At 38.2% G+C, this 21,414-nt stretch overlaps 1 protein-coding gene across 1 annotated transcript; it reads left to right on the plus strand.

The window, feature by feature from the left end:
• Nucleotides 1-195: 195 nt before the first annotated feature.
• Nucleotides 196-18,185, plus strand: TXK (TXK tyrosine kinase). Its single transcript, XM_033061446.1, has 14 exons — nt 196-3,359; nt 3,562-3,664; nt 3,828-4,033; nt 5,032-5,097; nt 5,697-5,751; nt 6,555-6,634; nt 8,002-8,129; nt 9,259-9,333; nt 10,330-10,501; nt 11,204-11,420; nt 12,391-12,455; nt 15,079-15,197; nt 15,658-15,815; nt 17,127-18,185. Exons 1-14 carry the CDS (start codon nt 3,295-3,297, stop codon nt 17,193-17,195), a joined length of 1,578 nt encoding a protein of 525 aa, XP_032917337.1. The 5' UTR covers nt 196-3,294; the 3' UTR covers nt 17,196-18,185.
• Nucleotides 18,186-21,414: the final 3,229 nt, after the last annotated feature.

The raw sequence follows: 21,414 nt of genomic DNA on the forward strand, positions 1-21,414 counted from the left end.
ACTTAATAAATAGAAACTTTATTGGAAAGTGTAGTTCAAGAAGCTTACCAATGACCAGGGAAGATGTAAAATGCATAAATCAGTACATGAGTTTTTCCTTGAAAACTGTCATTTGAAGCCATCAAGTCAAAGCTTCTGCCCTTAAGTCAATTTAACTAAAGCAGGACTTCCCACTGCAGAGCTGAAGGCCTTTCTCTATGGGCTCTGATAATGTTTCCTAGTAGACTTGACAAATTTGCAAACAGAAATGAACAGTTTACACTGCATTAATTTACACTTGTACTAATTTCTACTAAATTAATTCCACAAATACTCTAGGAGTAATTCAGGGGCAAAACAATTTCAGATGTGACTGAGGTTGCTGAGAAAAGATATTTAAAGACAAATGCATCCTCAAAGAGCTGGAAATTATCTGCTTTAGGATGATAAATATCTGCTGGGTTGATAGGCTGCGACTTCACGCTTAAAATACTCCACCAGAGTGAATGAGGACAACTAAACTTTGGCAGGACTGTGCAAAGTTTGTGCTGCTCCTTCAGATCCTGCAACTCAGTTCAGCATGGTCTTATCTGATCCATGGCCTTAGTCTAATCTGAGCCTTAACTTACAGTCTGCAGAATTTATCATATCTTATTTTGTCATCTCTACTGGATTACATCCTCTACCCTTGGAAAAATTGCTCCCCAAATGAATCACGTGTCCCAGAAAGGAAACAGCCCAATGACAGCTTTAACTTATACCTTTTCTGTGGTTTTATGGACAGGAAAAGAGGCTAAATATTCGGTATCATATATGCTTAGGATATTTTTTTACATTTATTGATAATAGCTTTTAGCATAGTAAAAGCAGGGTGTCAGACACAAAAATCATCCATTAACAAAGTAAGTCATATTCACTGAAGGCGAAAAGGATTCCTGACCTTACACTACAATTATATTCAAATTAATGGGCTCATAAAGAAAACAAGACAGAATTACACATCCATAACATCTGTCTAAACCCATTGTTTTTATGGTAACAGCCAAATCTTTAAAGTCTTATTAGAAGATTATTCTAGTGTTACATAGAAAGTCTGCAGTGCCACTTTTAACTATTTCTTGTAAATGTTTTATAAGGAGAGCAAACAAACTGATCAGAAATAATGTATTTAATTAGACTAGATGGTTCAATGAGAATAGACAGGATTTCAAATATATTCGTATTTGCAAATAACGACATACTTTATAGACATTGACTAAACTTCATGTCACTGGCTGAAATAAAAGAAACCCAAGCATTTTTATACCCACAGAGTTTACTATTCATGAGGCAGTTTTAAATGGCCAAGGGACAATTCAATGTACACTGGACAATTATGCAGCCAATAAACTTCATTGACCATATCTTTTTAGCCTGGCTTCTTTGGAGAGAATTATCCCTGTCAACTGGCTTGGGTATTTTTAATTGCTGCATTTTTCACAGCTGTCACTAAAAGCTTTTATCAAACAATTGGTGGTGTCTTCCGATCACTGTCGGCTCATCTGTTTCCCACACAATAGATTCTTCACAGGATTCAACAGTCTAAGGGAAACTTCACCTTGACGTTCAAGAGTCTAAACAAGCCACTCATGAGACAGGGTTCTTCCAACTAAGATCTAGGTTTGGTCTTATCATTCATACATCCAGAATTTTTACTTCATTTATTAGTGCAAGATTTGCTATGTTACGTACCTTCATAGGGAAAATAATTACATTTTCATAATGCAGTAAGGTTGCTTAATGTTTTCAATGCTAGGGTTTATACTCTTAGCATATTTGGCTTTCAGTTGGTAACAGGCAATGGCAAAAATTCTCACAGGACACCAGAAAGGGCATCCTATTTATTCCAGGATGAATTAAGTGATTAAGATCAACAATGCAAAAATTCCATGAGGGAAGAACAAATAATGTGGAACAAACTGGTGGGACTGCACAAAGAAATATTATACAAAGCAGAAAAATTCTGAGACCTTGGGACATCTATTTCAAATAAAAATCTGAGGCCTCTCTGCAAAATATGACCTCTGTGGCAGAGAAAAATAGGACACATTATAGTGGGATATGAAGTTTATTTTGTGTTAGTGCAGCTGAATATGAGGGGAACCATGTGTCTCCATCGTTGACTCTCATGCTTCTTAAAAAACTGTACATGGCACCTGAGAACCTGAGCCTGTCCTGTAGGTGCAGCTGCTGCCCTCCCACCTGCCCAGTGGTGATGCACTGGTGAGACACTTCAGGTAACTGACCCAGCAGAAAAGGATTACCTGCCCTTTTAGCATCCCCCATTGTTCAGTTTGAGATGAGATGAGATGAGATGAGATGAGATGAGATGAGATGAGATGAGATGAGATGAGATGAGATGAGATGAGATGAGATGCAGAGGGAAAGAGTATGGGATCATAACTGCCGCAACTTGGCTCAAACAGGTAGGGGAACACAAATTGGTAAGAGTACATCTCAGCCCAGGTAGAAGTGGACCAGAGCAAGTGTCAACCACTTATTTACTTCAATAAAATCTCCTTAATGCCTTCTGACCTGTTTAATATCATACCCTCTCTGCTGCACATACAAAATATATTGGATTGGTTTCTCTCTAAATTGTTGATGTCTGTGATGATGTGTTTTGGTTTTTATAAACAATTTTATAAACAAGGATTATCGGCCCCTTGACATGCAAGTTTAAAGGCATATATTCTCTCAATGCTTTAAACCTGGGCTAGTGCATTTATTATATTAATGGCTGCAACAGAAACAGGAAAATCAGTATTAATTCAAATAAGTTAATATAGTGTGGCTCCTTTAGTAAACCTCAGAATAAAGAAAAGCTTGTCATGCAAGCATGGTTTTGTATTTGGCTTGAATAATTTAAAAATTATGTCAGTGCTGAAAGGGGACAGTTCTCTGCCTCCTGTCCCTGACAAGATTCTCATCTGCCTCATTGCACTAGGTAGAGCTTGTGCACAGTGGTGTAATCAGTCAAATCAGTATGCATTTGGCTGACAATGTCTCTTTTAAATTTTTTTTTTATTATTATTTGGTTTTACTGGTTTAGTGAGATTATTTAGCTCATACATATGGCCTCATAATTGCCAAAACATTGTAAGGGAGACTGTGGTAGGAAAGCTCTGCTGTTTTTGGTGGCTGCAAATTCAGCTATAATGATTTGCTAGATATCTCACAGCAAGACAGAGCTAACAGTTGGATGTAAGCACATAGGGTAGTCCTTAATTCTCTAAGTTTTGCTAACAAACAAACAGAATACTGTAAATATGGAAAATGTTCTTGTTCACAGATCACACCATCCAGTCTGTTTTCTGCTGCTGCTGCACAGTGCAAGAAAGGTATTTGAAATATTTAAGCTTTTCAGTAGTTTAATATCTACACATAAAGGACTTCATAAAATATTTGCAGTAGAAGAATAAATATGTGGAAGTTTAAGGACACTGTACTCTGCATATCCCTAATGAAGGAAGGCATGGATATTTTTATGTGGATGTTTATAGATATGCATTCACACAAATGCTTCGTGTTTTTCAAAAACAGAGAAATGAGAACAAAAGTAAACTTGGACCCTGATGCTGTCCTGGTGACCCAGTATTCTGCCTCAGAAATAGACATTTCCTATGAATCTATTTGGAAGTGCAGGGTAAGTAACATACAGTGGCCCAGTACCAGAGTAAGCTGGGGAATAACTACCTCTCGAGCACATAAAGTTCTTTGTTGCATAAAAATTACAGAGTAAAGGTAGCTAAGCAAGATATAATAGAGAGAAAAGACTAGTTATGAAAAATACTTTTATTTTTCACCAGCGCAAGAGACAATCGCAATTTAAGGACAAGCCATTACCTCCTCTGCCTGCCGAGGCCATCGAAGAGTACACAAACAAACCCAGAGTTATTGCACTCTATGACTTCTTTGCTAGAGGCCCTTTAGAATTACCTCTCAAGAAGTCAGAAGAATACATTATCCTTGAACAGTATGATCCCCTCTGGTGGAAGGCAAGAGACCGACATGGGTAAGAGAGAGGGCATCTATTTCAATCTCCCTACAGAGAAAGAAAAAAGCCCAAAACAGCCTTTGTAAAAGTGGGCAGATAAAATGAGACTTGTGGGACTGTTTAGGGGCAGGCTTGAAAGTGTTCAGCTACATATGAGGCACACAGATCAACTGGGAAAGCTTTCAGCAGGATTTGGCACCCCAGAAATGGACAGGGGATCTAGAATCTGTTGGGAATTCAGAGTTAAGCCCTACATTCAGTAAGTTCCTGAGCAACAGAAGGGTGTTTGAAGACCATGTGAATCACTGGGCTCTGAGCCGTGTTCAAATCCAGCTTTCTGTATTCATTTACAGTGGAGTGTGTACATGTAAAAACTTTATGAAACCATAGATTATGAAGACATACCTGAAGCAAAACCTCTTAACCAAAATGCCTGTTTATTTTAGAGAACTAGATTACTTCAGTTAGGATCCTTTTGACACTTAGGTTTGTTTTGTGTTGCTCCCCTTTCTCCTTTGCACTTTCTTCAGTGCATCCTGTACGCTGATGTTGGGAATGGTTGTGTGTTATGTTATAACCATCTCCTTTCCCTTCAGATTTCTCCTTCAAATATTTTAAATGTTTTTTTTCAACTCATGTTTTCAGCAAAATTATGCTGACAACTATTTTGCATATACAAGCAAGCACACACTTGACATTTCTTCACATAGGAGCTTTGCATAAGCCAGAAATAAAGATGGTGGCTTCTGATTCAGAAGAAAAATATTTTTTTTCTAAATCTCAGCCTATACCATCTGGCTGTTTCATTTGAGAAGCCATCCACAGTCGTGGGACAAAAAGGTTGTGCCTGGGATGAAAGACACATTTTTGTTCAGTTCTAATGCTGGAGTTCAGTATCTAGCAACATAGCCCCTCATATAAGGAACATTGGTAATTCAACAAAAGGATGATGTATATCTTAATCCTACTAATATTTTACACCATACTAAGATATTATTCCCAATATACTGTTTCAGGAATGAAGGTCTAATTCCCAGCACCTATGTCACTGAGAACAAGAAAAACAATTTAGAAACATATAAGTAAGTACCTTTGAAAATTATAATTGTGCTTTCATTTCTAAAAATGGATTGCAGAGATACATTTTAATGCTTGATCCTTCAAATTTTTATTAGACATGTACATGTATATAAAAAGCTTTCTTTTTTGTTGCAAAACAGTACTCTTAAAATGAATTAACATTCATTTGCACGAATCGTATTGTGAAAATCCAGATTTTTCCTGTTTTTGTAGACCCAATGCATAATGTTTCTGTATCCTGATCTTCACCTGTTGTGATCATATAGCTACAAATTGAAATTACTGGAGAGAAGATTAAAATTCTGAAAAACTGTAGAGAAGAAAAGCTTGATGCATCATCCAGGACTGTAAATTTCATCAAAGCTTGGTGTAAATTTTTCCTGGAGTTTTCTTTTATTTGAGCTAATATTTAGTCACAGTAAATTGGGGCCAAAAAGTTCTAAAAAAGTCTAATAAAATCATTTCAGATTAAGACGTGTTCATATATAATGACACTTCTAAACATGTTTTTGATTTGGAATAATGCAACTACTAAACTGCAAAACAAAGCAAACATTCATTTTTACTGGCTGAAATAACAAAAATTATCTCCTTCTTGCAGGTGGTACTGCAGAAACATAAACAGAAGCCAGGCAGAACTTCTTTTGCACCAGAAGGTAATGCAGCTTACACACAGAGCTAACAGTAGTGAAAAATATCTATCAGTAGAGGCATCAAGAGCATTATCACAGTCAAATCAAAATGCATTTGGTAGGCTGTAAGAAAGAAAGTACCTTAAAACAAAAAGGCTTTCTGATGGAAGTGTAGAGTGCAGACTACCCAGACTTCACAAAGCCTTAGTTGTAGCCCCAGCAAAGTCTATGTAGATTTTCCATACCAGATAAATCAAATTACATGGTTTACTGTGCTTGTCTGTTGCATTAGACATTGAAGACTCAAATCCATGTAGTGAGCAAATTAGTGAGCTTAGCAGAACTTAACAAACTTTGGTGTCTTCCTTAAATACACAGCAAACGATCCATATTGCATTCTACCCCCTGTCAGTTACCAAAGTGCCTAACCCACTCAAACTCATTGGGTCTTTGCTCAAGGACTAACTCAGGCCTGGGACAAGAGAGACGAAGGAAAAACATCTCAGGCAGAATTGTTTAAACTGCATTTTTCCCTAGTGAATTGTACAATTTGATTTTTTAATAAATTAAATCATTTTCACTACTTCACACTGGAGAGTATAATTCAGCTAAATTACTTATCTCTAAGAAGCTGCCTGGCACTTACTATTTTCTCTTGGTTTATTTTGCTCTGCCATGTACCTCACTATCCATTCCTGTTCTCCACTTCTTTATCTTCCTCCTGAATAGTCTTAGGTATTCTACAGAATTTGGTAATTGCTGCAAGTCCTGTCTCAAGGGAGCATTATGGAAGCTCAAAAGAATAAAATATTTGGATTTCTTTTCAGCCCAAAGAAGGTGCATTTGTTGTCAGAGATTCAAGCCGACAGGGTCTTCTTACACTGTCCATGTATTCACGGGCCAAAGGGTGAGTTCCTCTGAATGGTTAGGGTTTGAATCAAGAAGTGATGGAAAAGCTTCCTCCAAACTCCTCAGAGTAATTGGACATGCAGTGCACAAGAGCAGGGAAGCACTGGGATGCTGTTCATGTGGAGTTAATTACCCTGTGTGCAGAAAAGATGATGGTGGGCAGCAGATCTAGGAATCAATGTGCAAATGTCCTGGCAAGACAAGATGACCTGCACCCACTGAAACTGTAAAATGATCTGCTGTGGAAACTATGCCACAGCCTTTGGCCCCTGCACCAAACTGGTTCCTTTCTCCCCAGGCTCTGTGCACTGTAAATCCATCCCAGACTCTGCTGTTCTCTAACTCCACCTGTTTGTCTCCTAAAATCACCTCACCCCTACTGTGCAGTCTTTCTTTTGCCAGACAGCAGCCACAGGACTCACACTTGCCTGTAGCAGCAGTCACCTACAGCACTGACTTAACCTATTTCAAGCTGTCTTATACCCTCTTCATCAGCCCTCCTACAGCCCCCTGTGTCTGCTTTCCTCTTCTCCCTCTTACAGCAAACCAGAGGTGAAAGCAGCTAAGGCATTGCTTTTACCACCACCCTCTTCCTCCCTCCCTCCCTCCTTTCCCTCCTCCAAAACATGAGGCCAGCCCTCCCCACCGTCCCTGTGCTGGGGGCAGGATCACAGTTTCTGTAGGCTCAACATTGTTTCTGGCAATGACTCAGTAATGCAGACTGTATAATGTATTCTGACATCTGCTTCTTGTGACCATGTGTCCACAATTTAGAGTACTAACCTTCAGCAATCACTAGCCTGAAATGCAAACTTAACTGCTTATTTTTGAGCGTCACAGAAAGCAGGGATAGATGGGCAGCAAAATATACAGAAAGCGAAAAAGACAATGCGAAGAAATACAGAAAAACAAAGGTATCAAATAAGAGCTCCAGTGAAGACCCTTTGAAGATGTAGAACAGAAAATTTAGTCTGATGCTATACATGAACATGTGTTTTAAGGTTTTGGGAGAAAATGTGGGTAATTAAGAACATTTTAATTTTAAGAGGTTATTTTCATATAAATGCTAAATTAGGAGGAACACTTCTTAAACACTATGGCTATTTCTTATGAATGCAATGATATAAGGGTAAAAAATACTTGGGCAACAAAAAATACTGTGCAATTATCTCCCAAAGCAGGGAGGAAGAGCCATTCAAGGAATATTTTTTCTCCTGAATCTGTGTCCCAGCTACAGACAGCCATTTTAAGCTGAGAACTATGTCCCAAGTTTTCAGAATTTTTTTATCCTTTGAAAGTGAAATTTAAGCATATTTATAGTATAAATTACTTTTACTGAAAATCATAATGCTTTGTTGATTTCAGAAGTCATAATGGAGATATTCTACACTATCAAATTAAGCAAAACCACTTGGGACAATATTATGTAGCAGAAAACTATCTCTTTTCATCTGTTCCTGAACTCATCGAGTATCATCAACACAATGCTGCAGGTAAAATATGTGAGCTGATTATGGTTATACATATTTTTCTAATACTTTCCTTATAAAAAGAGACACAAGTATTTCTACTGCTAATGAATTCAAATATGCCTTGATTCTTTCTGCCAAAGTCACAGCTGTTGTGTGCATATACCATGGAGGAAGTGGGGAAACTACCAAACTCATCTATATGTATGAAATGAGTTTAGCAAAGATGAGAGCCTGCTCTGTATCCTCTTGGTTCATATTTGACTGAATGGTTCTGGGGTGAAATTTGATCATAAATCTTTCTTTGTCTGCAACAAGGACCTGCATACATGCAATTTAAGAAAAGCAAGAGCTATGCTGTGCATCAGCAAACAGTGTTCTACTGATTTTGAAAAAAAACCAAACAACCCATACCACAAACAATATAGGGCAGAATTAGGGAGCACAAGGACTCTCTAACACTGGTTTTCAGCTTACCAGGGTTAGACATCTCTAGCTGTTGGCAGACTTTTATAATTTTTAGCATAAAAAGTATCCTTCACCTTGGTTCTGCCCATCATTTTAATACAATATAAAATGGTTTTACTCTGAATGATTGAAGATGGGAAAACACACAGAGATCCCTTGGACTAGAGGAAGATATGGGAATGGACAGAGCCTTTTGCTGGAGGGAGGAAAGTTGTAGGGAACACTTGTAGCAGAAATGGCCAATAGTGGGAAGAATCAATGAACTCGGAGTCCTTCATGAAGGATATATTCACTAATACTGTTGGCTTATGAATGCAAAGAAAATAAATGACAGACACAAAAATATTTCAAACCTGGGAAGTCATGCTGGCAGACACTGCTTAGGTCAGATATACAGTATTTTCAAACTCATTTAAGATCACTATCATGGTACAAAAAAGCAAGAGTATTACTGTTGGCTTTATGAAAGTAGAACTACTTTTGTAGTCAGGCCCCTACTAAATAGTCTTTTTCAAATTCTTTTCACTGTAGTGTTTTATCTGAGCAAACTGTAGGCAAAAGTAACTTCAATAAATAAGAAATTTACATCAGACTCCAAGTATTTTTGTTTGAAAAGAGGTATAATATAGCATATTTTAAGATTAAGTAATTGGTCAGCAGAATATTGTGGCTTTGTCCCCTACAGGTCTTATCACGCGTCTCCGACATCCAGTCGGATCAGATGAATGTACTTCACCAGAAGCTACAGGACTGAGTTATGGTAATTTTTTTATCTTCTTTTGAAGGAGATTCAGCTATGTGCCTAGGCAAGAATTTAGCTCATATTCACTCAGCTAATAATTAAACTGTATCTGTGAAATTCCTTGGTAATAATAAAAACCAGTACCAAACTTGGTAATAATAAACACCAATAAATACCAACAGTGTCAGTACCAAATGAGACCCCTGACTCAGTTGCTTCTGTACAGTGACTGTTGTGCTTCTGTTACAACCACCAGTGCATTCAGAACTATTTGGACTTTTCTAAGCAAACCTAAGACTCAAAGAGACATTTAAATGCTTTTGAAAGGCTATTTCATTTATGTCAATGCTTAGGAAAACAAAACTGAAACCTGAATAAATACTATTTATGGAAAATATTTTCTTTGTCAGTTCTGCATGTTTTAGAAATAAGAATGGAATCTTACATGGTATTAAAACAAACAAGCAATAAATGGCAGTTTTGTGTATGTAGATCAGGAATTTCATACCATCTATGGGATAATAGGAACCTCCAGAACCGAGTATCTTTCATGTTCCTATGAATCTCAAGGCTTAATATTTCTGAAGGGTTGAACTTTATTATTACAATAAAGGTCGCCAATGACTATTTCTGTAGCTATACTATCCATCTGGAACAGGTTTGGAGCTAAAAACAATACACATAGTGTCAAAAAAGTTCTCATGTGTCTCAAAGCTAAGCACTTGCCTTATCTTCAAGCCTCAGATGTTCCTATAGTAAGCAAAATCACTAATCACATTCTTTAAACTGTAAAATAGCATTTCTATTTAAACATATACAAGCCAGTGAAAATTTTCAGATATTTAAACATATACAAGCCAGTGAAGATTTTTAGATATTTAAAACCCATGCTATAGCTGATGAACAAGTGCGATGCTTTGCAATGTTCATTAACTGCCATCAGCAAGGTGTCTCCTGGAGCAAGGCTCAGGAAAGCTGGCCTGACTCTCCTGACATATTGAGTTGCTTTTACAGAGGAGTGGAGGTTAAACCCATCTGAACTGTTGTTCCTGAAAGAACTTGGGCGTGGGCAGTTTGGAGTTGTTTATCTTGGTAAATGGAAAGAGACTATCAAGGTTGCCATCAAAACAATCAATGAAGGTGCAATGTCTGAAGATGATTTCATGGAGGAGGCCAAACTGATGATGTAAGTACAAAAGCTTCTCTATCACTTCACAAAGAAATAAATATAACCTAATTCCATTTCATACACACAGACAGAGCAGTTTGATGGGAATGGTGGATGTGTGGGACAAAAAGGCTGATATAAAGTCTGAACCAAGCTGACACAAATGTTTACTATGCCCAAATTCTTTCTTTAGAATGTGTCTTGCCTTGTGCTATGGAGCTCAATGGGGAACAAATGTTCTGGTAAAATGTAAATGTGCTCATACAACTATTCTTTAATCCATGATTCAGTGTCCCTAGGAACACTAGCAGAACTTCTATCTAAAGCATTTGAGAAACCAAATTACCATACCTGCAAATTTTGCAAATTAGGGAAGTATCCACGTGAGGTCTTGGCAAAGCCCAGAAGAGAACCCTTGCCAGTCAAGGCCCCTGCCTGCAAGCCAAGTGTAACTAGACCTTTCCATTTTCCATCAACCAAATCAAGCTTTGCATTCACTGCATTTATATAACTGATGAACAATTGTAAGTTCACAGAGTGAGCTTTTTGAAGGAAGTTGTAGAGACAAATGTGCTAAGTATTGGGAGAACTCTGAAGATGGTTGAGTAGGACACTGTTTATCAAGTAGTGAAAGTATTTTTCAAAACCGTCATGAGAATCAAAGGTTTAGTTACCTGCCAAGAACAAATATTAGCCTGTCTAAAATGTGATTTTAAACAGGAAACTCTCCCACCCAAAACTGGTCCAGCTTTATGGAGTGTGCACACATCACAAACCCCTCTATGTTGTAACTGAATTCATGGAAAATGGTTGCCTGCTCAATTACCTTCGGCAAAGGCGGGGGAAACTCGGCAGAGATGTTCTCCTGAGAATGTGCCAGGATGTTTGTGAAGGGATGGAATATCTGGAAAGAAATAGCTTTATTCACCGTGATTTAGTAAGTACAATAGATTTTCTATTCATTATCATCAATATTTCTATTTATCAAGAGGTTCTTAATAAATATTTGCAGCAAAAAATGTGCTGTTGCATTTTATGGGACACTATGTATCCTGTAAGACTTCAGGTCTGCAGGATCTAATAAGGCTAACCCAAATTTTCAGCTGTTATTTTGCCCATGGACAGCTAAAATTGCTGCTTGAGATAAGATTTTCCATTGGAAAAACCCCTTGAGATGTCAGAGGAAATTAAGATATTGACATGGAACTATCTGGTATTAGGGCATCTCAATAAAAATAGTGATTAGAACACAACCAAAATCACAGCATTACAAAAGTTCAGCAACAATGAGAATTTTAAAAACAAAAATATTTTTCTATCTATATTTTTTGGCTCCCTACTCTATACATTGATGCTGGGATATATGAGTGGCTTTTCTGCCCATTGGCAGAGGATTAGAGGAGAGGAGTTTGTTCATTTACTCCTTGATACTTTTTCAATGCTCACGTTTGGACGTAGAGAAGAAATCTTCCTCCTCTCCTGCCTAACTCCGTGAAGAAATGTACAGTCTTGAAAATTCCCAGGAGGTGGCTGATTTCTGTAATGAAAACATCACAAAATAAATTTAAAAGTTTACACTAATTATCCCCTAGTGCTGGTGTTCAGGGAAGTATCTGGTTGGACCATTGGACTCTGCAGCCTAAAATCCTTTCACTGTTCAAGAATACATAAACATACTGCAACTCATACTACAAGCATTTAATTGCTACATGCTATGTATGTGTAACTACACAGTAGTGAAATATGTTCACTGACTCAGAGATAAAAATTCACTAATATTTTTGACCAATGCACTAATCTCCTTTCAGATATAAACAGTATGAGCTGAAACAAATATAATCACCTGCTGTATTTCTCTTAAAATTTTTTAGCATTGGTTTCAGACATGTTTCTCTCATTTTCCCCAGGCTGCAAGAAACTGTTTAGTCAATGCGGAGCACATCGTTAAAGTATCTGACTTTGGCATGGCAAGGTACGAGATATTGACAAAGGTTTCGTGAGCACCTATTCTCAGACAGCTGCAGCATGATCTTTAGTTAACCTCACTGCTGGCTTCATTGGTTTGGGGAATCCCACTGTGGGTAATTTTTGAATCCTGATGAAAATTGTAATGTTGTTTACTGTAGCATGAATTGGATGTCGTATCCTCCTCTTGCTCTTGGTGAGTGCAAGATAGGTAAACAAAGTGCCAGGTGAACTTCAGAGGTGTTTACAGACAGAGAAATGCCCAGAGTGCACAGGGCATCCAGACGCTTGAAGAAAAAAGTTTCCCAAGTTTCCTGAGCAGGATGGAGGTCAGAAAGTCACAAGGGACAGAGCTGGAAGCTGGTGCTGACCTCTCGAGGCAGAGGTAGCTGAGTAGGTGAGGCAGGATGCAGGGAGAACCAGGCAGCAGGAAGTGTGATGCTGCCCTAGCAAGGAAGTGGTTTTTCTGCTTAGTGATAGAACCAGCCAAAGTGAGGCAAGAGAGCACTCTGAACTCTGACAAGCACCAGCCTGAGAAACACAGCTCTAGTCTCACAGACTTCCCTCAGAGGATGCGGCTGAGCTGACCAAATGACTGAATGCTACCCAAAGGGGATGTCTTTCTTTCTTCTTTTCTCTTGCAAGCCCAGCACAAAGCTCTCCACTTTTGTGTTTTACTGGCTGGTTTTTCCGTGGCTTAGCAGACTGAATCAGCTCACTTGGGAGGCAGATGAGCTTGAAAGACAGTCAGTGGCTCTGAGCAGAAGGTTGTGGTGACATTTACCTTGCGGCTGCAAATTGTTAGAACAGCACAGACATGCTCCTTCGGTTTTGCCTCCTATTTCTAACCTCGGGCTTACAGCACCCTAGCAGTTCATAGCTAAGGACTTGTTTTTCAAAGGGCTATCCTGCACCATGGTTGTACTGCTCCCCAAAAGGGTAAGGTCAGTATCAGGGCTCTGGACTTACCCAAATGAAACAGAAAACACAGTAAGACCAAGGTGACTGTCAGGGTCCAGAATAAGAATAATGGACCTGAATGGCTCACTGTGGCCACAAAGTGGAGGTCTGTGGTGTGGCTCTAGGACTTGCTCTCCTGGGGAAGCTGTGAATAAGTAGTGGGAACACAACCTAATTCTTCAGAGCACACACAATTGCTACTACAGGTTATTTTGGACTGCTATTTCATATGTTCCTTATTCAATACCCTCCAATGCTTCTGTGCCTGCACCAAAATGAGGAAATGAGGCAAAGAGATTATTTATTTCATTGCAACCTCCTTTAAAAAAATTACCTTTATGCTTTCTCTGCACATCTGTGATCTGCTCAGGAACATTAATACTTGGAAAATGTGTCCAGAGTTCATAAGTATGTTGAGGTCAGCCCATGTTGGGGTCAACCATTTAAAGAGTTGCCCTATAAAATCCTGCATTAGGCACATAATTTCATTTTATCAGGGAGGTCAGCTCCTATAAGCTTGGGCAAAACAATTACAGTGATTTCACGATTATAAGCCACACTGAATATAAGCTGCACTTCTGGGTGCCAGCAACTTTTCACTCTTCGTCCATACATAAACCGCACCTGATTACAAGCCACACGTTACAATACAGAGTGTGATAAAAGGTATCTATTCTATCACCATCTGTTAAGGGTGGGGGCAGTGATCCTTATCTCAACGGCAGATATTCTGCTAATGGGCCATCCATTGAAACCAGGCGGGGCATTGTTCTTTATCTTTTCACAACCCATCCTTCCTCCAGCGAGTCATTTTCTGCTAATGGTCCATTGAGTCCCACTGTGTGACTGATAAAATTACTTCATCCCATTGGAAGTTGCTAGTACTGTATTTTTATTTTAATTTCCCTAGTAAAGAACTGTTACTCCTAATTCCCATATTTTTGCCTGAAAGCCCCTTGATTTCAAAATTATAGTAATTTGGAGGGAGGGGGTTTACATTCTCCATTTCAAAGAGAAGCTCCTGCCTTTCTCAGCAGACACCTGTCCTTCAAACTAAAACAGCAACTTTTCGTTCTTTGTCCATATATAAGCCGCACCTGATTATAAGCCGCACTTCAGGTTCGGACTAAAATTTTAGTCAAAATGTTGTGGCTTATAATCATGAAATTACTGTACTTTAGTGCACCTATGAGAACAGTTGCCTTGAATGTGAAGAACATTTCTTTTTGTGTTGTTTTGGTAACAATGTCCCTGATATGGCGTCTGTAACAATGGACAGCAAGAGTCATAATTGGGTAGAACAAGACGTTGAAAAGGTCGATCCTTTAAAAAAAAGACTAATTATTTGTTGCTGCTGATTTTCCTGCCCATGGTGAAGTGATGTGTCTTATTAATACACACCCAAAAGATGACAATAATAACCATCCTGTCAGTCTTACGATAGTATCAAAATGTTTTATTCTGACATATTTCTGATGAACAATCCAAATCATTCATTTAAGCAGAAATGTCTTTAAGGGTATAGCTTCTAGTATGGTTTTTTATGTGCTTTTTATACTAAAATAGTGACGTAATTTTGTTTCCGAATTGAAACTATTTTTTCTGAAATTCTAAAACATTTGTGGAAATGTCACTCATTCAAATATATGTGGTTTCCTCATATTCTTCAGGTATGTAATTGATGATGAATATATCAGCTCTTCAGGTGCCAAATTTCCAGTCAAATGGTCATCTCCTGAAGTCTTTCATTTCAAAAAATATAGCAGCAAATCAGATGTCTGGTCATTTGGTGAGTTGATAAGGTGAAAGTGCAACCATGCTTCCCTAAAACTAATGATGGGATTTAGGAAAGTGTAACTTCTTACCCATACTACCTATTTGAAGCTTCAGTCCTTCCCATTTTCCAAAGTTTGCTTATATTGGACAAATGAGTTTTCCATTCTGAAGGTTCTACCTAAAAAGCAGATTTTGACTGAAATGAACATTTTTGATGAGTCATCATTAGCCAAACATATTCATCTCAGTTTCATGGACCATCACCTTAGCTGACTTAAAAGAGAGCAGAATTGTATTATATAGTTGAAAATTGTTTGGGTTGTATCCTTCATTCAGCTCAGGCTGCCCATATTTTCACGCATTTTTCAATACACAGAAGAATCAGGAGTGTTTTTTATTCTCCTAATGTTGTTAAAAGCGTATTGGTTTTGGCATCTTTTATTTTGTCCTAAACCTATTTTGTTCACTTTTAGGTGTACTGATGTGGGAAGTTTTCACAGAAGGCAAAATGCCTTTTGAAACCAAGTCAAATTGTGAAGTTGTCCATGAGATTTCTCAGGGTACCCGACTTTATCGACCCCATCTGGCATCTCATCCTGTGTACAAAGTCATGTACAGCTGCTGGCATGAGGTTTGTTCCCCTTCTTTTTTGCCTGGGATATTACTTTATTATTAATTTTTAACATAGATATAAAAGCAATCTTAAAAGCTTAAGGCTCTAAATCCTTATTTCACATCCATGGCATTCTCAGCATCTCCAACTATGTTTTTCACAAATCCCACCTAAGTTTATGAGCCTCTACTTCCTTTGACTGTTGCAGCTAAGAAATACAGAGCACACTATCAGTACAATAGACCATCCCTGCCCTGAAACATGCCACTGTTGTCGTGTTTCTCTACTGGGTCCAATGTGATACCTTTCTCACACCTCTGTATCATGCATAGCCTTCTCTAGATCTGATCTGAATGATAACACATTCATATACCAAGTGGATATGCCCACTATGTAGATTTTGACCTCCGTTTTTCAAGTGTGTATCAGTACATCTGTACATAAGTACAGTTCCTAGGCTGCACCCCTTTCACACTCTCTGAGCTGATTCAGTACTTCATTTTTTTTTTCACCATTTGTCCAGCACCTATTACTTCCTGTATCGGTAACAAAACACTGATTTAATCAACTTCTCCATCAGATTAATCCCTTAAGAGTCCTCCTTCACTAGTCTTTAGAAGAAATGCATCTTTTATTTTAGGTTAAAATTACGTACTTTCAGAAGAACTTTGTGTGCAATTTTTTTCATGTAGATGTGCAGGCATACACAGTGAGTAGCTGGGGAAACTCGTTGCTACCATTGTCTCCTTTATCTCCCACCTTACAACTCTGTATGGAATTTTTAAATCCTGAGTGAAAAAAAAGCTTAAGAGATGGAAATCTAAATTGCATCCAGCTTGCCTGCTCACTGCAAGCATTGATTGGGGTGCCAGCCAGCAGAGAGATCATGGGGTAGAAGTTTTCTCTTCTGTTTGCCACAGACAGGAGTTTGTTCCATACTGAGCTGCAGCACTTCAGATTTTACAGAAGTGAAGATATTTTTTCAAAAACACAGGAAGCATTCCTCAATACCATGGGTTCCTGCTAGGTAGGGTTTTCCATAGACATACTGCAGGGAGAAATTCCATAGGAATTCTGATCCAGAATTGTAATAAGTTTAAAGAACTTTCAGGATTTTTTTTAAAGTGCCTGTGCTCATGCTGCTGGTGTAATGAATATCAAATTTTTCTTTTTCTCTAAAATGACAAACTTGATCTTTTCTTCTGTATCAATAAAAGCAAGTGTAATTTTTAAGCAGTATCTCATATGTACTTGTATCCAGTTTCTGAAGTCTGGTACTGCAATCGACCAATCTGCTAACACAAGTTTATTCTCTGCTTTTCTTTTCAGAAACCTGAAGGACGTCCTACTTTTGCAGAGTTAACAGTGACCCTCACAGATCTAACAGAGATGACATAATCACAGATTTTATACCAATATATTTACGGAAAGGTTAGCAATTAAGCATGCCACTAATGTAGCTGGTACAGAAAACCTCAACCTTTTACAGAGGTCTGTCCCTAAATCACAGTACCAGCATCCTACATATTGAAGCAGCTGCTTGGTCTTGGCCCAGTTTTTACTTATTGGAGAAAGACACTCCAGGAGTCTGATTTGGGACTCTCAAGGCTTTGTTTTCATGATCAGGGAGAAAAATCTCCTGTCTGAAAAGCAGTAACCAAGCCTACTCACCTTATAGATCTTTTTATTCATTCTTTTGTTCAGAGCTACACTAATTCTTGCATCAATATTATTACAATATTTGTACTTACTATGTCTCATGCACTGGGGAATACTGGTTGGCAGCAGCAAAAATGATGGAAGAACATCTGATAAAGCTCTGGTTAGGCCACTTTTAAAAGCAAGTCCTTGTGCACTGCAAAGTATCCAGCCCTGGAGAACCACAGCAGTGTTTCCAAGGGACAACAAGCTAAGTGACTGGCTGCTGGAGCAGTGGACCCACTGCTTGGACAAAGGCAAAGGGAGCAAAGGCAGCAGTCCTCAGCAGCTCCCAAGTCACATCTGAATGACTGGAAAGACTGAGCACCTCTGAAGCCATTTTAAACCTGCATTGCAGGTCAAGGTCTCTTCAACTCCAATTCTGAAGAACAGAAGGGGATCAAGGACTGTTTTAGTCCAACCTCTCCCACAGTTTTCCAGTATTGTCTCCCATTCCGCTGCTCTTGCCTACTGAAATGCCTGCAAGTGCCTTAGTCCTCCCCTTGCAAATACCCAGAATGGTTAATGGGCAAGTTAAAACTGGAACCTGACTGGATCCTATGATACCTTACATGGACATGTCTGTACCCCTACTTCTTATGTCGCTATTCACTTTTAATTTTAAATCTTAACTATGGTCAATACAAATATGCTGTAGAGAAGGAAAGGTTGATGGAATTCATAATTATTTAAAACAAAATAGTTAGACCACTACAATATGTAATTGCATTGTGAATATGTGATTGCATTGTGGATTATTTATAGGTGAATACATCACAATATTTAGTTTTTTATGGCTTTGTAGACAAAATATGTAAAACATGCTAGATAAAGAATGATTGAGTTTAATTTAACTGAGACAAATTGAGTCACAGTTTAATTTTTTTAATTTCCAAATTAAAAAATATCTGTAACAATAAAATTAAATATTACAAACCCCACAAAGTTCTGAATTCCCAAAAGATTATGACATCTCATAATCAAATATAGTCCAGGCAGTAATCAGTCACCTTTACTGCAATAGTATTTTGATTGCAATCAACCCTTGGGAAATTGTTAGTCCCATTGTTTGAACATTTGGGAGTACTTTCAAACACACTTCTAAGGCATTTCACCATCAAGTAAAGCATGATAGTCTCATTATTTCATGTAATTTTCCAGAAGAATTGCCACCAACTGATGCCACTGTTTACTTTCATAATCAATTTATTTATGAGTATTCAATCCTTTTTCAGAATTATGACTGAATGCAGATCTATAACTGTTGTGGTTTAACCCCAGCTGGCAACAGTACAATGCAGCTGCTAATTCACTGCCTCTGCCCTGGTAGGGTAGACAATCAGGTGAAACCTGTGGGTTGAGATAAGAACAGATTAATAACTTTAAAAAAATGTAACAAAGCAATAGATTAAAAGGGAAAGAGAGAGGGATAAAACCCAAGAGAAACATGTGATGCACAGTACCGGTGCTCACCACCTGCTGACCCAGCCCATCCACAGGCAGTCACCAGCAGTCCCCAGCCAACTTCCCTCTCCCTCCCCCACAATTTATACACGGATCATGCTGTTCTGTGGTATGAAATATCCCCTTGGCTGTTCTGGCTCTGCTCCCTCTCAGCCAAAGTTGAGACAATGACACAATACACACATGGAGCTCACCACAGCCTATGCCCAGGTCAAAGAATTACAAAACTTTTCAGCAGATGATGCACTACAAATGTGAAATTCAAACTCTCTCCACAATATAAAGTACATGAGGACTTTTAATAATATATGATGCATCTTTTTAACAGCCCTTGTAGAACTGGTTTTGCCATATTACTGCAAGTTAATATGTAATACATTACAGCACCATGCAGTAAAAATCAGTGCCATTAGGTTTATGTACTCAAAGCACCTTGTTCCTGCCTGTTTCACTGGCTGTCCCATGGTGCATATGCACCCATCCTGGAAACATGCTGATCTAATACCTGGGGCCAATAATGCCTGCCTACCAGGCTTCCACCTCCCAATATAATCTTTCTGTAGGCTGCTTGGGGAAAAATTTCAAAAAGCTGTTATTAACATTCTGACAGAGATAAATTTAACAGCTGCTATCATCAAGCTGACAGTAAATAAATGAAAAATCACTAGATCTTGCTTCAGAGTTAGTGAAACTGGTGCTTAATTGGCAGCAAATAGTCTGCAGTACAAAGGTCAGGTATCTACAGTGCATTTATTTACCAGAACAGCTACACCCTTAAATAAAATTGAGCGGGCCACCTTAGACCTCATGGTGACTGTGAACTTATTTCCAATTCCAACCATATTCTAACAGACAAAAATGGATGAATAGTGAGTGACATCATTATCAATGACCACAAAGAGATGTCTGCTGTTTTGTTTAAACTTCCATGTGATAAAAATGAGATTTGGAAAAAGCAGTAAAGAAGATACCTCCATACAGAGAACCTTCCATCAAAGGCTGTAGGAGTGTTCAACATCTGTAAAAATTTAGCTACTGTTTCCTGATCAAACATCAGAAAACTTGGAACAAGTCTGTATTATGGATGGGAGGAAAAAAGGTGGAACTCCAAGCTTTTGTGAGTCAGCCACTTAGCATACCTCTCTTTTCTATAAAAAAGATGCATTGTTGACAAAATGGAATTTATTTTCAGAAAGTAAAATGAATTTACTTGTCAAAAGTACTCCTGAGAAGCAATGCAGACCAATTGCTAGTGTGTACAGGGCTGGTGACACTTGTTTCCAGTGCCATCTGGTTTTCAGACCAATTCCTGCCTCCTCCCCCTCTCTCTCCAGATTTCACAGATGGGAGGCCCTACAGGCACACCAAAGCACATCACCATCCCATGCACCACAGTCTGACTCCTGCTCAGCCTCCCAGCCATGTTCTGAACCATGGCACCATTTTAAAACCTGCCCAAAAGGAGTCAGCTACTGCAAACCTGCCCTGCTGGAAGGATATTTTCTAGCACACTTGCCAGCTTTATTTTGCTGGAATTAAAAGCGTGAGAGAATGGCATTTCCTAGAAGTATGCAATTCCCCACATGGCTCCAGAACACAGCCTGGATGGGTAGAGTTTAAAGTTTTGAATATGTACCCTTTATCATGAAGATTTTTTTATAACAGTTCTTTCAAGTGTTGCTGGAAAATGAAGATGTTAAAACAAATTTTTATAGAAACTAATAACTGATGTAGTCCCATCCAAAATTGTACAGATTTTTTAACCTATCCAAATCTTCTTGACCTACCTACATTTAGATGCTGCAGCTACATAATGAACTTCATTGCCCATTAATTTGTCCTGAGGTACGGTAATTATGAGTAGCTGCCAAGATTTGTTTAGTATCAGCATTTAAAAGCTGTAATTTGGTTAGCAATGTATTGCCTCTGAGGATTGCTTTGTTCTTCTTAACCATTCGCCCTACATATCAAAACACATCCAATTACTTTATTTAATGTCCTTCATTTCACTGCCTGGGAAATCTGACAGCTCACTGAAACACTCTCCATTGAGACTGACTCTAACACATCAACTTTGGGTTTTCTTCTCTAGTTTAGAAAAATGAATGACACTTTTTTTAACCCTTGTTTACAAAACACAGATAATTTAGTACATAACCATGAATAATTTATTACAAGAGAAATATTAGCATAATTTTAATTAAAAAATCAAAGTTATTCCAAACTAGTAACTAAATATAAACATTTTTAAAAATAGCCTCTCTTAGAACAAATGTTTTTATACAAAAAATTAATCACTAATTTATTGCTAACATGATGGACTTCTTGTACACTATGAAAATAACCATCAACTTTTTTTTGGACATTGTTAGAAAAGAACATTCTATTAGTTGCTATTTATGTATAATAGCAGATATGCAGGTCCAGTAGAAAATACAGGAATTTTGCTTGGTAT

The sequence above is a fragment of the Catharus ustulatus genome, chromosome 5 (assembly GCF_009819885.2).
Source record: "Catharus ustulatus isolate bCatUst1 chromosome 5, bCatUst1.pri.v2, whole genome shotgun sequence".
Classification (NCBI taxonomy): domain Eukaryota; kingdom Metazoa; phylum Chordata; class Aves; order Passeriformes; family Turdidae; genus Catharus; species Catharus ustulatus.